General features: G+C 40.8%; 1 protein-coding gene across 1 annotated transcript in view; it reads left to right on the forward strand.

The window, feature by feature from the left end:
- Nucleotides 1-19,233, forward strand: part of ADAMTS13 (ADAM metallopeptidase with thrombospondin type 1 motif 13) — a 41,545-nt gene that overhangs the window by 11,448 nt on the left and 10,864 nt on the right. The window contains exons 12-24 of the mRNA XM_074294035.1: nt 2,399-2,550; nt 2,686-2,749; nt 3,711-3,837; nt 5,207-5,355; nt 6,255-6,375; nt 6,533-6,613; nt 7,231-7,412; nt 11,907-12,042; nt 12,191-12,320; nt 12,794-12,973; nt 14,109-14,298; nt 15,454-15,574; nt 17,918-18,047. Of these exons, the coding sequence (XP_074150136.1) occupies nt 2,399-2,550; nt 2,686-2,749; nt 3,711-3,837; nt 5,207-5,355; nt 6,255-6,375; nt 6,533-6,613; nt 7,231-7,412; nt 11,907-12,042; nt 12,191-12,320; nt 12,794-12,973; nt 14,109-14,298; nt 15,454-15,574; nt 17,918-18,047 (1,763 nt within the window). The remainder of the gene's footprint in view (nt 1-2,398; nt 2,551-2,685; nt 2,750-3,710; nt 3,838-5,206; nt 5,356-6,254; nt 6,376-6,532; nt 6,614-7,230; nt 7,413-11,906; nt 12,043-12,190; nt 12,321-12,793; nt 12,974-14,108; nt 14,299-15,453; nt 15,575-17,917; nt 18,048-19,233) is intronic.

Here is a 19,233-nt window from a genome sequence, read left to right on the forward strand (position 1 = left end):
TTTTTCTGGGCAGGGAGAGCTACCAAATATTAGATAACCTCAGCTTTGCAATTCAGAAATTTATTTTTATCAGATTGCCCAAAGATGAGTAGGATCTGGTACACTTACTCAGTGTAGAAAAAATAAATTTGATAAGCCAGAAGGTCAATTATTAATTTACAATGAGATATCTATATCAGGCACAATAATTAGGACTGGTCATTTTCATACAGTCTCCGTTCCTGGTTAATAAGTCTACTAAGGAGGCTTAGTGATGGACTAGGAAATTACTTTCTTAGTTTGAGTCTGGAAAAATGAGAGTTGCTTTGATGTTCCATTGCTATATATATATATTTCCTTCCCAATTTGGTTCCTTCAAGGAATTGCAAGTGACTGACTTTCTTTTTTTATCCCTTTCTGTATACAGAAACATTCCAATTAGTTACTAGGAGCTAGGCACTGTGCTAATTGATGGGGAGAAAAAGAAAGATAGGGAAAGAAAAAGAAAGGCAAAAGAAGGGAAGGGGGGAAACCCTACTTTCAAGGAGCTCATATATTAATGGAAATGATGACATGCAGTAAAAATGGGGGTAGGCCGTCTCTGAGGGAAGGCATTAAGATTAAGGAGGACTGGGAAAGGCTTCTTGCAGAAGGTGGAATTTTACCTGAAACCTGAGGGAAGCTAGGAAACAAAGATAAGAAGAGAACATTCCATACATAGGAGACAGCCAGTGAAAAAGCTTAGAGTCTGAGCTTAGAGTTTTGTGAAAAGATCAGGAAGGAGATCAGCATTGGTGGGTTGTAGCAAGCAAGTGGGGAGTAAATTGTCAGAAGAGGCCGGGTTATGAAGGGCTTTTGAAAGCCAAATAGAGGATTTTATATTTGATCCTGAAAGTAATAGGGAACCACCACAATAGGGGCAGTGATTCCATGTCAGATCTGCATTTCAGGAAGATCATTTTGACAACTGAGCGCAGGGTGGATTAGGGTGGGGAAAGATGAGTCAGGGACACCAACCAGCAAGAGTCCAGTCAGGAGTGGATCTGCACTAGAGTGACTGAAGAGTCATAGGACAGCGGGGGCATGTATCAGAAAGGTTAGGAAGGTGGAAACCATAGGGCTTGTTCACTGATTAGATGGGGGGAAGGGGAAGGGAGGAGGGAAGAATCTAGTATGGTACCTAGGCTGGGAGTCAGGGTTACTGAGAGGATGGTGATCCCCTCCACAAGAATAGGGGAGTCAGGAAGAGGGGAGGGTTTGGGGGAAGGATAATGAGTTCAGATTGGTAAAGGCTTTCTATAGAAGGTAGGAGTCTTGGAAGAAACTGTGGAAGTCTGGAGGTAGAGGTAGGGAGAGAGAGCATTCCAGGCAAGGGAAATAGGCAGAGAGTGCCCAGAGCCAGAGAATAGAATGTCTAGTGGGAAGAAAAGCAAGAAGGCCATTGTCACTTGCCTCACCATTCAACAGAGTATGAGGAATGACAAATGAATTTGATACCTTTTTTTGTGTTGACTTTCTGCCTCCATGGAGAAATGTGAGTTAAAAAACCAAACCCTATGATGACTAGCTAGCTATAGTCAACTAGTATGTTTAAAACGAGGGGATTGAGAGAAGGTTTCTAAAGTCCCTTTGGGTTTCATAGGCTCCATCAATCCACATATTCATACATTCTTCCCACCTCCCTCTCCAAGAGCCATCCCTTATTAAAAAAAAATAACAAAGAAGAAAAAAGAGTTTAGCAAAACTTTAAAAGTCTGACATTTTATGCTTGTTCCATACACATGGACCCTTGCCTCTGCAAAGAAGTGAGTAGAATTGGCTTCTGATCTTCTTTCTGTGGCTCCAGCTTTGTCATAATTGTGCAGCATTCATTCTCAATTTTGTTGTGCTGTTCTTTCCATTTACATTGTTGTAGTTTGTATATGTTGCTTTTCTGGTTCTGTTTCATTTTGCATCAGGTCATCTAAGTCTTTTCACCTCTGTGTTCATCTTAGTCATTATTTAAAAAAAAAAATCCCAAAAGAGTAATACTCCATTATATTTATACCATAATTTATTTATCCATTCTCCAACTAAAAGCAATTGTTATAAATATGTGGGTATATTTCTTCCTTCCCCTCTTTCTTTTATTCCTTTTCTTTTTCTCTCTTTTCCTTCCTTCCTTCCTTCCTTCCTTCCTTCCTTCCTTCCTTCCTTCCTTCCTTCCTTCCTTCCTTCCATTCCATCCTTACTCCTTTCTTCCATCTTCCCTCTCATCCTATTTCTCTTCTTCCTCCTCTTCCTCTTTCTTCTTCCTCCTCCTCCTCCTCCTCCTTGTTCTTCTCCCTCCTTTCTCTCTCCGTGTCTCTGTCTCTCCCCTGAATCCAAAGGGATATGGACATTTTAATTGCTTTATTTTCAACAAACTTTTCTATTCTAGTGGTGCTCTAAGGGCCACTGCCGTTCTCTGGAAGAGTTGACCCCAGTGTCCTCTGTACATGGACAGTGGTCTAGTTGGGGTCCTCCTAGCACTTGCTCCCGAACCTGTGGAGGAGGAGTCATCACCAGAAGGCGGCACTGCAACAACCCCCGGTACCAAGGCCTCTGTTTCTGGGGGTGGGCAAAAGAACCCTGCCTTCCTCTAGGGGGTAGGCCATGGGTACATCCCGTGGGAGGGAAGCTCCCCTATTGCTCTCCCTCCTGACCCTGCCCGATGGTGCCTTCCAGACCTGCCTTTGGTGGTCTTGACTGCGTGGGAGCCGATCTCAAGGCTGAGCTGTGTAACACTCAGGTGAGCACGCTCCTTTTATACCAATTCATGAGGTAGAGACCTCTGTTAACCCCAAGACCTATTATCTGGAGGAGAAAGCCACTTGTTTTTTCCATCATTAATTGTTAAATCCCCATTCATGTGCTCTTCCAACTCTGTTTCATATTTACCACTCCTGGTATCTACTGTATCTCTTCATTTTGTCTGTAATTTCTTCTTCTAAATAAACCCACCTTTGGCCAAAGAGAACGGCCACTGTGAAGTCTTCACATGCCTGAACCTCAATATTTGGTGCTCTCCTAAATGGAATCATTTGGTGCCTGAGCCTACAAAAGCACATCATTTGGTCCCTTAACCACATCAATTACAGTCATTCCCCCCCCCCCCCAGGGTAAGAATTGCCTCTCCAACTTTTTGAACTAATAGAGATAAAAAAGGACTAAGTCTTACACTCCCAGAGAGGTAGGGAGAAGAAAGGGCTTCTGTGTTACCAGTTACAAGGACTTTGCTACCTTTCCTAAAGGTACAGCTTAAGGCAATAAAAAAAGCTTTTTTCCCCCTTGAGCTGAGTTGCAGTCTCCCTCCTAACTTCCATTTGTGCATCTAATTTTGTTTTTTAGAGCTTTACAAAAATCTTCAGATACCTGAAATCTGAAGAAAGCTGTTGGGCTTCCATCATTCGTTCTTCCCCAGCTAAAAAACTCTGAGATCCTCTGTCTTTAGGACTTTAAGGGAGCAGATTTTGTAAAAAACAGACAAAAAACAAACTTTAGACACATTTTCTCTGGCTCTAGAAAAGCTTTAATGCTAGATATCCTCATGGACTTTGGCATGAAAGAAACTGAGATGTACTATTTCTTTTAAGGATTTTCATTCTTTCTGACCAACTGCAATTTTTTTTTGACCAAATTTAATTAACTGGAGCTTTCCTCTCAATAGTCTTGTCTGCTATAGCTCGCTTTTTACTTCCTCTTTTTCGCAGGCCTGTGGGAAGACGCAGCTAGAGTTTATGTCTGAGCAATGTGCTGCGACTGATGGGAAGCCACTCTTCCTTACTCCTGGGATCCCCACCTACTATAGTTGGAAGTCAGCTGCTCAGTATAGCCAAGGTAGAAGAAGGGGATGAGGATACCAAAAGGGAAATCATCCCTCTCTCTGTGACTCTCACAATGTTGTGACTGCACTTCCCATCACTCCTATCTGTGTCCCCTGAATCCTCTGTCCCATTCCTTTGTAGTGCAGTGGCAAGAGTACTGGATTTAAAGTCAAAAGGTCAGGTTTAAATTCCATCTTTGTCACCTGTTACCTGTGTGACTTTGGCTGACCTTCATAGTCTTCAACTGAAAAACGAGGGGATTGAGAGAAGGTTTCTAAAGTCCCCTTGGGTTCATAGGCTCCATCAATCCACAAGCATTTGTGATATGTCTGTTCTATACCAGGCCCTGTTCCAAGTGCTAGAGAGTCGTCCTTGTTTATAACAAATTGCTTAATGGTATATTTTAATGCCTCAAGGAAATGAAATAAGGATAGAATGATAAGAGTAAAGCAGAGGCATTTTGGGGAAGATCCCCTTACCAGCAAATGTATTGAGGGCTTAGAGGACTTACTGGATTCAGTTCTATTTTTTCCCCATTATTTAGCAGCGAGTGCTCTCTTAGTAGATGGTTTTGTGTAGGTTTAAACATTCCTTAATTGATAGGCATCTATTTGCTACTACAAAAAGTCATTTGACATTTGGTCAATTTTATTTGCATTAATTGTTTTTCGGAATAGAAACCTATAGCTCCATCATCAGTTGTATTAGTGTGCCTGTCTTTCCAGTCTCTCCAGCACTGATTCTCCCATATTTTGTAATTTTTTTCAACTTCTTGGAAAGGAGATAAAACCTCAAGGTTGTTTTGAGCAGCATTTCTATTTATTGCCATTGGAGCTTTGGAGATATCCTATGGTCGTTAATGGTTTGCAATTTTCTTTTGAGAACTACTTATTCATATTCTTCCCCCCCCCCCTGGGATTAAATGACTTGCCCAGGGTCACACAGCTAGGAAGTGTTAAGTGTCTGAGACCACATTTGAACTCGGGTCCTCCTGAATACAAGGTGCTCTCTCCACTGCACCACCTAGCTGCCCCTTATTCATATTCTTTAACTTTGTTGGACATGACTTTTTAATTCTCTCAAACCTGTCTCTAAATTTTAAAATCTGTTTTAGATAGGCTATAAATAAGTGAACATTCACTCTGAGTTTTGTCTTATACTTTATATACTGAGGTATTTTCTATCACAAAACAAGAATAGGAACTTTAAAAAATAGCTACCAATTCAGCAGTCCTTTAGCTGGACCAACTTCTGAGAGCGACTGATGAAAGTTGTAGAACCTGACCCATCTTCCTAGGCTATCCCTGCTCTCTCCACCCCTTCTTCTTCCTCATAGGCACCAGGTAATATAACAGAGTTCCTTCACACTTCTGTCTTCCCAGGAAATGATCTGTGCAAGCACATGTGCTGGGCAGCTGGAAAGAATTTCGTAGCGAGCCGTGGGGAAGGTTTCCTGGATGGGACTCGCTGTGTGCCCACAGATCACCAGGCAGAGGGAACCATGAACCTCTGTGTGATGGGCAGATGCAGGGTCTGTAAGGCTGTGTGTGTGTGTGTGTGTGTGTGTGTGTGTGTGTGTGTGCAGGAAGATCAGATAGAAGCTTCAAGGGCTTCTTGATTCCCTCATTAGATTGTAAGCTCCTTACAGAGCTCTTTTTGTACCCCCACCGCTTAGCACAATGCCTGGCACATAGTAAGCATTTAATAAAAGATTTGTTGATCCAAGTTAGTGTTTAAGTGGGTGAAATCTGCCTTTAGTATTTTCTTTGCTCTCCCCTCAATAATACCACTTTGGCACTTGCCCGGGCTGCCTTTGTGTATGTATGCATGTATGTGTGTGAATGAATGAATGAATAATAAAAAGCATTTATTAAGTGCTTACTCTGTGCCAAGCATTATGTTAAGCTTTGGGGATACTAATAGAAAAAGTGAGACTGTTCTTGCTGCCAAGGAGTTTACACCCTAACTGAGGGAAATAACACCTAAAAGAGAGTTTAATTGCAGGCCCCATGGAAGGGCCCAGAAGTCTTTTGAGTAAAGCAATGAAATAGTTGACAAGATCCATGGGTCCCTGGGTTATATAAGCAGATTGATGACAGTGCAGGGAGTAAGAGATAGTGCAGAGGGTAAAATCTAGAGAACTGAAGGGTTCAGGGGGAGGGCAGATGGCAAGGTCTGGTGGTCCTCTATCTTCTAGGAAGGAATAAAGTTGTTGACTGCCACATGATCTGTGTCCTGTGAGCAGTTTAGCAGCCAGGATAAAAGGTAAACATTAGGAGGAAGGATACTTCCAGGGATGGTAAGTCTTTCCACCTACCAACTTAGATGGGTCTAAGATGGTCCTGAGAAGAAAAAAGAGAGGAAGGTCAGATCCTACTCTTATTTGCACCCCCAGGATCCAATTTTTTTTTTGCCTTCTCTTCCGATTAGGCATTTGGATGTGATGGTGGAATGGATTCTGGATATGTGAAGGATGTGTGTCAGGTCTGTGGGGGAGACAACACCACATGCAGCAGAGTGAGCGGCTCTTACACTGGAGGGAAAGCCCAAGGTACAGCAGAACTCTTCCCATCTTGTGGATGGTGCTTTTCCTTAACATAAATTTCCTTTTCAGTAGCACTCTGATGAGAAAACACAGAGCAATCTAGACTAATTCCACAGGGCCCTGGTCAGGAGATGACCCATCTCCTATTTGAATTTTCTTCCAGAGTATGTCACATTCTTGACAATTCCTCCTAACTTCACCACTGTGCATATCACCAACCAGAAACCTCTCTTCACACACCTGGGTAAGTAGGCAGGAAGAAAAGCAACACCACGATCAGTCAACTCCTCTAGGTCTTGTCAGCAACTGCCCTTAGAATATCTGTAAAACTATTTATGAGCATGGAATAAATGAAAAAGCTTTTAGTAAATATTTACTATGTACCAATCACTGGAATATTTTACAGTGCAGCAAAAATATTTCCACTTTCAAAGGATTATAGATACAGCTGTCCTTTATTTTGTAGATGAACAAACTAAGGTGTACAGTAGTTAATAAGTGGTTTTCCCAAGGTCAGAGATGCAGTTAATGTAGTGCCAGAATTCTAGCTGAAAGTTGTCTGACCACAGATCTATTGTCTTTTTCATCATATTATGCTGCCTGTGTGATTCACAGAAGGAAAAAAAACCCAACTGATGTGACTTTTTGCTGCAGTGGCCAGACACTCGACAGGGTATCCCACTTGTAATTTTTCCTTTGTAACTTTTCTATCTTACTTCCATTAGTCTTGCTCACATGTCCCACTCCCTTCCCCATGACTCTCTGACTAAGTTCTGCATCAATCCCTCCTGACTATGGACAGAAAGTGGAAACAGGTGGCTAGTGTGCTTTTTAAAATAGTAACACTGTTCTGGGCCACAGCTGTGAAAGTAAGAGGACAGTATGTGGTCTCTGGGAAGAGGAGCATCTCGTTCAACACCACTTATCCCTCGGTCCTGGAAGACAACCAGATTGAGTATAAGGTGTTCCTCACCAAGGACAAGATGCCCCACCTGGAGGAGATCCACATCAGAGGACCCACCCAAGAGGACATTGAAGTCCAGGTGATGATGGAAGTAGGGCAGTGAGTTGGGCAAAGTTTGGCCTGTGACTCTGGCTCTTGGTTGCTATCCTGAACCAGATAGATACAGGGACTCAGAGGAGTAAAATCAGTAATGTATTTTCTTTCTTTTATTTTCTTTTTAATTAGAAATTTTTTTTATTATAGCTTTTTATTTACAAGATATATGCATGAGTAATTTTTCAGCATTGATAATTGCAAATTCTTTTGTTCCAACTTTTCCCCTCTTTCACCCAGCCCCTCTCTCAGATGGCAGGTTGACCAATACATGTTAAATATAAGTATAAGTTAAATACTATTTATATATACATGTCCATAGAGTTATTTTGTGGTACAAAAAGAATTGGACTTTGAAATAATGTACAATTAGCCTGTGAAGGAAATCAGAAATGCAGGAGGACAAAAATGCAGGATTGGGAATTCTATGTAGTGGTTCATAGTCAACTCCCAGAGTTCTTTTGCTGGGTGTAGCTGGTGCAGTTCATTACGGCTCTATTGGATTTGGTTCATCTCATTGTTGAAGAGAGCCACATCCATCAGAATTGATCATCATATAGTATTGTTGTTGAAATGTATAATGTATAATGATCTGCTCATTTCACTCAGCATCAGTTCATGTAAGTCTCTCCAGAATCAGTAATGTATTTTAAAGAAAACAATTTTTAATAGGGGTCACTTGAGAACACATACTGAGATCGACTAGAGAGTGTTGGTTCTTGCTTCTTGTAGAGAAAAGTGACTTGGGTTGACAAAGGGACTGCTCTCTACTCCCACTGCCTTAGAGATGGAAATCTGAAGCAAAGACAAATGAAACATTAACATTAAGTCCTAATACCATAGCATGGGAGGCTGTACAGCACAATGGATTGAGGACTGAGTACTCAGGTCTTGATCTGAGACCGTCCTCTGAAACTCTTATTGGCTACATGATCTTCACAAGTCAATCTCACTTCCAATAGTTTTACTGTTTGACTCCTGACAAATCACTTAGCCTTCATGTTAAGTACTTGTTAGGTTCCTAAGCCATAGATAGGTTGGAATTTTACATGTTAAAATGGTAATATGCCTTTAATAAGAAATAATTATGAAAGAATATAAAAAACATTTACCAATCACTTTGAAGGCTTTGTGATTTTTCCATCCCACCCAAAGGCCTATAGCTCCCAATTCATCTAAGTGGTGTTAAAAGCCATGAAGGAAAGAAATTCGAACTGTTCTTTTCAACAACTTCATGGAACTAGAGGTGGTTGGGAGAGGTGACTGATGGGCACTTCCTGCTTTCAGTTATGGCTAGATGAGAAAAATATTTCCTTCCTCTCTTCTCTCTTTCCCTCTCTCTCTTCTCCCTTTCTTCCTTCTTTTTTTCCTCTTTCTTTTTTTCTTTCTTTCTCCCTTTCTTTCCCCCTCTTCCTCCTCCCTCCCTTCCTTCCTCTCCTCCTTGCCATCTTCCCTTCTTTCTTTCCTTCCTTCTTTCCATGGGTTTTCTTACATTTCTTACCTTTTAGGAAAGAGTGTTCTCCAAGGTGCTTTTAGAAGCTTTCTCTTTTCTCTCTACATTCTCTCTTGGTGATTTAATCAGCTTCTATGGATTCAAGTCATCTCTATATGATAACATCCAGGGTCATTTCAAGTCATCCCAATCTACATCTTGCCACTGGACCCAGATGGCTCTGGAGGAGAAAGTTAAGGCTAATGACTTAGCATAGCCCTCCCTCACTTAAATCCAGTTCAGTTTCCATGTTGTGCTATCACTTCCCTCTTTGAGAATGAAGGACAAACAAGAATAATAACATAATTACCAAATTTAGCCCAAATGTCTCTCTGAACTCATCTTGCATCAATAGTTGCACACTGAACAATTTCAATCTAGATATCCCATTAAACATATTGCTATAGCATTTCTAGTACAATATTGAAAAGTAGAGATAATGGATATCCTTGCTTTCCTTTTAATCTTACTGGGAAAGTAAGATTAAATAAGAATCTTCATTATAAATGTTTACTGATGTTTTGGATAGATACTGCTTATCATTTTAAAGCTCCTTTTATTTCTAGTGATTTTTTAAAAAACAACAGTAGGTGTTTTCTAGTGAACAAAAATGGATGTTGTATTTTGTCAAAAGTTTTTTCTGCATCTACTGAGATAATTATATGGTTGTTATTGTTTTTGTTATTTATATAGCCAATTATGCTTATAGTTTTCCTAATATTGAACCAGCTCTGCATTCCTGCAATAACTTCCACTTGATCATAGTGTATGATCTTTGTGATATATAGGTATAATCTCCTTGCTACTATTTTATTTAAAATTATTACATCAATATTCATTAGGGAAATTTGTCTTTAATTTTCTTTCTGTTTTGGCTTTCTCTGATTAAGGTATCAAAATCATAATTGTTTCACAGAAGGAATTTAGTAGAACTCCTTTATCTATTTTAAAAAAATAATTTAGTTTTGGAATTAATTATTCTTTAAATGCTTGGCAGAATTCACTTGTAAATCTATCTGGTCCTTGGGATTTTTTCTTAGGGAGCTCATTTATGGCTTCTTCAATTTCTTTTTCTAAGATAGAAAATGTTATAGATTACTGAAACAATTCTGTTAATTTCATTCATTTCACTTAGATGTTTAGTTTTATGGCATGCAATTGGGCAAAATAATTCCTAATCATTGCCTTAATTTTATTTTCATTGATAGTACATTCACTCTTTTCATTTTTGATAATGGTAATTTGTTTTTCTTTCTTTTTTTAATCAAATTAACCAATGGCTTATCTTTATTAGTTTTTTTCACAAAATCAGCTCATAGTTTTATTATTATTATTATTATTATTTTACTTTCAAATTTTGTTAATATTTGATTTTCATACTTTCCAATTTGGTGTTTAATTAAGGATTTTTAATTAATTCTTTTTGAATTTGCACGCCTAACTTGTTGATCTCTTTCTTTTATTGAACATGTTTAGAATTATAAATTTACACCTAACTACTAGTCTGGCTATATCTCACATATTTTGGAATGTTGTCTCATTGTTGTTATTCTTTTTAATGACATTATTGATGGTTTCTGTGATTTGTTCTTTGACCCACCCATCCTTTTAGGACTAGATCATTTAGTTTCCAATTAATTTTTAATCTATACTTCTAAGGCCCTTTATTGAATACAATTTTTATAGCATTGTAATCTAAAAAGAGCTCATTTAATATTTCTATTATTTTGCATTTGTTTGTGAAGTTTTTATATCCTAATACATGGCCAACTTTTGTAAAGCTAAGAAAGCTCTTTTCTTCTCCTAGTCAATTATCTCCAGAGGTCTATCATTTCTAACTTTTCGAAAAAACAATTCATTTCCTTAACTTCTTTCTTATTGATTTTGTAGTTAGATTTATCTTGTCCTGAAAGGGTAGTTGAGGTCCCCCACAGTATAACTATGATAGTCTATAATTGTTGGAATAAACACAAGTATGTAATGTAAAATCTGTTATCAGGGAAGTTACAATATAGTTGAAGAGATAAAACTTATATACATGAAACAATTAAAGGTAGCATATGGTTGAAAATGATAGTTTATATGCTATAGACTGAAAATATGTTAGGAGCTGAGAAAAGGAAAAAAGTGAATGCTAGCTAGAGTAGCTGGGAAAGCCCATAGAGGAGACGGGATCCTTTGACCTAGCCATCGCATTAGTAGCTACATACTCTAAGAAGGTCAAAGTCAGAAAGAATGGCTCTCTGTGTGTGTATGCGTGTGTATATCTAGATATCTAAATACCCAGATATAGATCTATATCTATCCAGATAGTCATATCTGCATGTTTTTATGGAAGCAGAGCTGAAAACAAAATAGATTCCTCTCTATTGGTGAAAACAAACTGTGGCATGTGAATATAATAGTCATTTCTTATGATTATCCCATAAGAAATGGTAAATATAAAGAATTCAAAGCAGCATGGAAAAAAAACTTTTGAATTGCTGCAGAGTAAAGTGAGCAGAATCAGGAATAGAATGTGCCTAATGAGAATAGGAATATACATGGCGAGAACAAAAAGACTGGACACTCACTGTATGGTTACAATGATCACGCCTGACCCTAGAGAAGAGGAGTGAAACTTTGCCTCCTTCCCTTCTTTGCAGAGGTGGAGCACTTACCTATGGAGTCTTACCTTACTTTCAGGATTTGCTCGATGTTTTTTAAAGATTTGCTAAATTGCATTCTTTCCTTCTTTTTTTTAGATTTGCTAATTTGTATTCTTTCCTTCTTTTAAAAAAAAATTCTGCTTTATTTTTATTATATTAAAAAATACAAGGGATGGCTTTTTGTGTAGAAGAGATATATATTTAGAGATGAAGTAATATAAAAACAAATGACAGCAATTAAAATTTTTATTTAAAAAGAGGAAATGGGGTCTGAATGTTTCATTCACTATTATCCTGGACTCTTCATTTATTTTAAATTTCCCCTTCTGTTCTGATGCAGGTATACAGGAAGTATGGCAATGAATATGGAAACCTCACTAACCCAGAGATCACTTTCAGCTACTTCAAGCCTAAGCAGCTGCAGACCTGGGTGTGGGCCATGGTACCTGGGGCCTGTTCAGTAAGCTGTGGGGAAGGTGAGACTGGGGAGACTGGTGTTTTACTTCCTTCATCAGCAGAAAGGAATGCCTACTTCCTTCCCCTAAGGCTCTGGATGGACCTTACCCTAAAATCTCAAGTAGAAGGATAGCCCAGGCCTTTCCTAGCGTTGTTTTTCCTTCTTAGGAGTGCGTCAAGTAAATTATAGCTGCTATGACCAAGCCCAGGACAAATGGACTGATGATGTCTACTGTGGAGGGTTTGTAAAGCCCCTATCATGGCAGGAACTCTGCACCCCTGGGCCGTGCCCTCCACAGTGAGTGTTGTTTGTTATTTTTTATTTCATAATTCTATCAGCAGAAGATAGTTATCTGGGGGCTATCTGTATTCACACTAGAGAGATTTGGGGCAACCTTGTAGGGAATACAAGACATCACAAGAGTATCTTTGTTTGGGAGAGCGTTCATGCATTGGTTATGAGTATAGGTTTCTCAAGTCTGTTTTAGCCTCAGTCTCCCTTTTGCCCCCTCGAATCCCTACTAGCCAAAGCAGCATGGGATGTTCAGAGCACTAATTCCAGGCAGTGGCCCTGACTTTTTCTCTCCTTAGGGCAGTAGCCCTGCAGTCAGACAAGTCAGGAAGAGCTTAGGTCTCAGGCCTAGCCTGGGCCCACTTTACCTGGTTCAATGTCTGTGACTGATTGGAAGCAGTGGTCTGCTCTAGCCAGCTGGGCCCCAGGAATCCTTCCAGGGCAAGGCCAGGCCTGAGCCTCTCCTCCTTCCTTCTTAGCTGGGCAGTAGGAGACTTTGGTCCTTGCAGCACCACCTGTGGGGGAGGAGTACGAGAGCGGACAGTGAGCTGTGTGAAAGTGGAGGGCAACCTTACCCTGACATTACCAGGATCCTACTGCATGGCTTCTCTCCAGCCCCCTGCTGCTGAGGCCTGCAGCCCCCAGCTCTGCCTTACCAGGTAATGTGGGCTCTCATTGGCCCAGGTGTGGGTGAAAGTTTGTCCAGAGGGATTCCCCAGACTGATTCTGACTTGGAGCCTTTAAATCTTTTGGTGTCTTGTCCCTCTTTGCCATCTTTGCCATCTTGCCCACCAGAGGTATTCTCTTAGCCCCCAAGCCAGGTGCCCAGAGTACTGCCAGTTACCACTGAGGGCTCTTCTCTGGCCTCCTTCTTTCCTCTCCCCTTATCCTCCTTTGTGTACTAAAGGGAAGGACACAGAATATCTGTCACCCACCTAACCTGTTCAGTTTCCTCCATTCTTCCCCTTGCCTCCCACCCAATGTCCTAGTCAGAGAGGGTTGGTAAGATAGTCTTGGATAACATGTTCATCTGAACAACTGATATCTGGGGTCACTGCCCCTGTCTTTCTTGTCTGTTCTGACAGAGAAGCTGATGGTGGTTGGGGCAGGAAAGGAAGGCCATTCAAAAACAAAGGGAAAAGAGATATTAGGGACAGAGATATCCTTGTAGCACAGGAGTAAAACTGTCTTTCAAATTGCCCAACTTGGTCCGCTTCAATTTAATTCACAAGATTTTAATTTTGAATTTTAAACTGAATTTGAATTATTTGAAAGATGCTGTCAGGTATAGGAGATACCAAGATCAGAACAAAATGGTCCTTTTCCGGGGACTTTTCCAGGGAATCAACCTTGCCTGACACCTCCTGTACTTGGGACTCCCTCTACACACTGTTCCTGGATGTAGCTTGTAGAATGGAGCCTTTCCCCCTTCCATGCCACGTCTAGGTGACCGAGTAGACAGTATGTTGGAACAGACACTCCAAGTCGGGAAGACTTGAATCAGACAAGCTATCCGCTTCAATTTCCTCACCTGTAACATCGGGATAACAACAACTTACCTGAGGATCAGATGAGATGACTTATGTATGGTGCTTGGCAGGCCTTCAGGCGCTGCTACGTTGTGGTTACTCTCAACCTTCTTCTCAGGAACTGTGGCTCTTCTGAGATAAGAAGGGAGCTGACTTGGTCTCTGTCTTTGGCGCTCATGATCCTGGTTAGGGGTACTGCTCAAACCCCGCAGCAGTGGCCTTCAGAGGGAGATGGGGCCTTTTGACTCTTAGGTTCTCTCTTCAGGTGGAAGGTGTCGGAACCCGGTCCATGCTCTTCTGCCTGCGGTCTGGGTCTAGCCCAGAGGAACGTGACATGTGTGCAGGAAGGGGATGGGCTGGAAGGCCCAGTGGATGACGGGCTGTGCTCTGTGGAAGAAAAGCCTCCTCACCTCCTGCCCTGCGTGGTGACTGTCTGCCCCCTGGGCTGGAATACTGTGAGTGTCCTGACTCAGCTCCTTCTGAAACCTGCTCAATTCCAAGGGTCAAATTCAGTGAGAAAGGCATAATCAGGATGTGCTTGGGAGGGAGGTGGGAAGGGGGGCACTGCCCAGATCTACTGCGCCGGAAGGGGGGGTGACTGAAAGGACAAGGCTCCACCTGCCCGTCCCTCTCCTCTGTGGAGCTGTCATCCCTGAATTCTTTTCTGCCACTGTCCAAGCAAAGTTTCTTTTCGGTCTTATCTTCGCACTTTGGAGGCTGCAGGCCAAAGGGAGGATAACAACCACAACCCTATTTGCAGACTGGGTCAGCCTTCTCCTAAGTCAGCTCAGGGGGACCCATTCATTAGAAGTTTATAAAGAGAGGCTGACTATATCTCATGGGGAATGCTTTCTTTTTCTAAAAGTTCCTGGGCTTTTCCACTATATCCAAGAACTAGGAGGCTGGATGGCTTTTGCACCAGTGGCAAGTGGCCTGTGGCAGTTATAGTTAGGGTTGGGGAATCCTAGGATGTGGGATCAGGAAGACCTGAGTTTGAATCTGGCCCTAGATACTTACTAGCAGGGTGATCCTGGGCAGACCTCAGCTTCTTTTTCTGTAAAGTAGAGATGATAATGGGATCTACCTCACAGAGTGCTTATGAAGATCAAATGATATAAAACAAATAAGAACACTTTGCAAATCTAATGGGCCATGTAAATGCCAGCCCCCACATCCTGACCTTCAGGTATCAGACTCAAACTCTGAAGGAAATTTCTAATAGTCACCTTTTTTTGGGGGGGGAAAGTGAAGCAAAGAGCCAAAGTGTCTGAACTAATAAGGGAGATGCCTCTTTCTTGGAAGGTTTTGAGAGGGCATTTTTTATGGAGTACTCAATCACTAAGGGAGGTTGGGGTAAGGAAAGTAATCTATTCCTAGAAGGAGATATAGTAAGTTTAACAGTTTTAGTCTTTCTCATTTCCCAAGTCAGCTTATTCTCTATCTTTCTCTATCTCTCGTGTCCCTTTCCCTTCCTCTTGCTCTCTGCCACTTCTGTCGCTGTCTCTTGTTTTCTGAGACATTGGGCAAATAGGACTGTCTCATGAACCTATTTCAAGTCCATCAGCATGTTATGTGTGGTGGGGCTGGGGGGACCCCTTATTTCCTCACAGCAAGAATCTGGGTCCTTCATGGAAGAAGCTATGGACCAATTGGGAGCTTCCTGGAAGGAGAATCTAACAGTGCACGTGTGGAGCCCTCTGGTTGGGGAATGCTCAGTCTCCTGCGGTACAGGTGAGGATCCTTGGGAACATGAGTAGCAGCTCAGAGCTGAGCTATATGAGCCTTTCATCTCTCTAATCCCCAGAGTTCCTACAAGAATTAGGATTAAGCCCATCATCAATTGAAAACTTCCTATTGGACTAGTTTTGGTATTGGAGGACTTGAGGTTGAACCTCAACTCTGTCACTATTTGTATGATCTTGGGCAAATCACTTCTGTGGATCTCAGTTCCTTCATCTACAAAATGAAGGGATTGGATTCAATGAGATCCTTTTTTGTTCTAAAAATAAGGGAAGAGTTCTCCTTGCTTTGGAAGTTGTTCAGTTTTATTCATGTTGCTAAATAGAATATTAAGAAATGTTAGTCCTGGACCCTGGGAGAGGAGAACCAAAAAACAGACAAGATTCTTGGAGCTGAGATATTTCCTATCTAGTTAAGGAGACAGACAGGAAGTAGCCAGAGATGTCAAGGCCGGATATGGATCGGTATTCACTGTATACACAAATGCCAAGAGAATTCAAAGCTTATTGTGGAATGGGATCAGAGAAGGCTTCATGAGTCAGGAACAACATGACTGAGGGCATGGAGGAAATGGAGACTAAAGTTATGGAGAAGACACTGTGAGGAGCCTCTCTGAGGAGGATCTCTGATTTGGGAAGCAGTGGGGGAGAAATGGTGTTCTTGGGTGGGCTTGGACCTCACAGGATCTCAAATGTCAGGATTTGATCCAACAGGGTGCCCTATCTACAAGGGGGGGAGTAGAGGGGATGAAGAAAGGGGTAACCTAGCTAGAAGGGGAAAGGTTGGCTACTGCGGAGTGGGTTTGAGACCAGGGCTGTCTCTAGCAAACTTTACTCCCAGGATTGGGAGGTCCTCAGTGAGGAGGGTGCGTGACGATGGCATGAGTCTCCAGAGCTGGAATAGAAGCCCCAGCCTCAGATGGCAGCTGTCAGACCTGCCCCATGTGACCTCCTGATTTAACTTAAGGAATTATGAAGTGGGGGCAGGCCTGCCTGGTTGTTTGCGTACTTGCTGGGAAAGCTCAGCAGCAGGATGCACCGGGCAAACAGCACAAAGGGGATGAAACAGATGGCGGGTGGGGGGGGGTGGAGGGGGTGAGGGCGAGGTGTTGGAAGAAGACCAGCAGGCAGGGAGAAGGGGGAGGGGGACAGGCAAAGGCAGAATGGTAGAATGGAGGGGGAGGAGGGTGTGGAAGAATAGGGAGGGGTGGAGGAGTTTGTGATCTCATTTTCATAGGGTTCTGGTGGGGACAGACTAACACTAATCTGGGCCATCTTGGGGCTACTTCTTTAATACAGCCACATGATTTCAAAGTTAGTTAAGAGCAACATCTGGTGTTCTTCTGGCCTTACTGTGGATGTCTGGAGCTTGTCTGAGGTTTATTGCAAATGAATTCAATAAAGGTAAACTGAGATGCATACTCCTTAGCAAAATCAGTTTATTAACAGGGAAGCATATTGCTGTTAACAAAATGGGTCAGACTGGTCACCTCAGTAAGTCCAGTGATCTTAGTGAAAAGGGGAAAACTCTTTTTGACTGGAAAGGAGGAGGTCTGGATTGGTTAAGGAACATTACAAGAGAAATGGGTTGGTAGTTAGGTATACTAATCAAACCCTGCTCAGACAATGAAGGAATGATAATTAGTTTATTGGATTCATTTTTGTTAGGGAATCAGTACCATTACTCCACTTTGTCCCCTGAGAGATCAAATCTCTCTTAATTGTGCAAGGAGAGATAAGGACAGATAACAAATCTTTTGGTGGATAACTCCTGGTTAAGCTACTTTGGGCTTACAAGCAACAAGCAAATGTTAATTTCCTCCTTTATTTATACCTTTAAAATTAATTCAAAGGGAAAACTAAATTACTGAGTTTAACTCAAGAACAAAAAAGAGTGATTTGACAAAATGGGGCAGTGATGTAAAATAGGATCAATTACAGAATAGAATCATTAAATGATACAGAAAATTTTCATTTTTTTTCAGTTTTACTTCCTTCTTAGGAAGACTTGAAGGCCTCATGATTTAGCACATAGTCTTGAGATGTGATTTTTAATTAATATATGATAGTTTGCACTCTTTGAGATAATCTGTATGTGACTTCTAAATTTCCTTTTGCAATGTTACTTCTTGCTTACTATACTGGCTAGAAATATGTATGTAAGAGTGGTCAGGGAACTATAACAATACACAATTTTAACACTTATTAGGCCCTAATTCACTTATTTGAAAAAAAAAATGAGGTGGGATTAGATGACTTCTCTTGAACCTTCTAGATCTGGACTCTAAGGTTCTTTTCAACTTCAAATCCCTAAAAGTTATGTTTCCTCCTCTAGGTTTAAGGGAGCTACGCTATGTTTGTTTGGACTTTGCCAGCAGGAAGGAGGTCCAGGAAGAGAAATGTAACCCAGTGAAGCCACCAGCAAATCAGATGATGGTGTGCCATGCTGCTTCCTGTCCACCGAGGTAAAAGCAAAAAACAGTTCGGCTGCCTTTCTTCACCTTTAGAAGGTACCTATTTCATAGTACCCTCACCATCAGCACTGCAGCCACTGCCGCCACCACCATCAACAACATCACTAGCAACAAGTCATGTTTATGTTTAATTTCTTTTAAAATAGCTGTTAACTTGTTTTTACATCATTTAGATTTCTCCACTGTCTCCCTGACTCCTTTCTATCTCTTATGACAGACAAATTTTTAGAAGAAAAAATCTAGCATGATAAATCAATCAATACATCAAAAAAAAAAAATCTGATATTATAAGCATTGTTCCACACCCTTAGTCTTCCATCTCTGCAAAGAATAGGGAAACTGTCTTCTCATAATTTTCTTGAGGCTAAATGTATACTTTTTAATTTCACTATATTCATATTTGATTGTTTTGTGATTCCTTCCACATACTCCTACTCTTCATAGATAAAACATGTTTAAGTTATTGCATATATGTAAATGTATATATACTGTATATATTGTTTTGTCTCACTTTACCTCATTTTGCATCAGTTCATATAAGACTTCATGCTTTTTTATATTCATTACATTCACCATTTAATACAGCTGAGTAATATCCTGACATTCACACACCACAATTGTTTAGCCATTTCCCAACTGTTGGATATCTAGTTTGTTTTCAATTCTTTGCTACCACAAAAGTGTTGCTGAACATTTTGGTTTAAATAGAGCCTTTCTTTTTTGTTGGTGACCTTAGAATGTAAGCCAGCAGTGAAACGTCTAGTCAAAGGGTATGAACATTTTAGTCACTTTATTTACATAATTCAAAATAGTTATCTAGGATGATTGTACCATCAATATGGCATAATTTGGCTCCCTCGATAATTCATTAGTATATCTGTCTTTCTACATCCTCTCATTGACTAGTCCCAACTTTTGTCAATTTTCCAACTTTCTTCATTTCTAAGGTAAAACTTTGTGTCCTCTATTAGTGATTTGGGCATTTTTTCATACTTGTTAATAATTTATAATTATTTTGAGAACTATTGGCTCATATTCTTTGACTATTTTGTTACTGAGAACTGTTACTGGTCACATATTTCTGTTGTATATGTATACCTTGAATACATCATTCCCTCTCCACCCTGCAGGTTCTGAAATACTCTGAAAGTTTATCATTATAGAAACTGACCCGGTT

Source organism: Sminthopsis crassicaudata, chromosome 2 (genome assembly GCF_048593235.1).
Source record: "Sminthopsis crassicaudata isolate SCR6 chromosome 2, ASM4859323v1, whole genome shotgun sequence".
Taxonomy (NCBI): domain Eukaryota; kingdom Metazoa; phylum Chordata; class Mammalia; order Dasyuromorphia; family Dasyuridae; genus Sminthopsis; species Sminthopsis crassicaudata.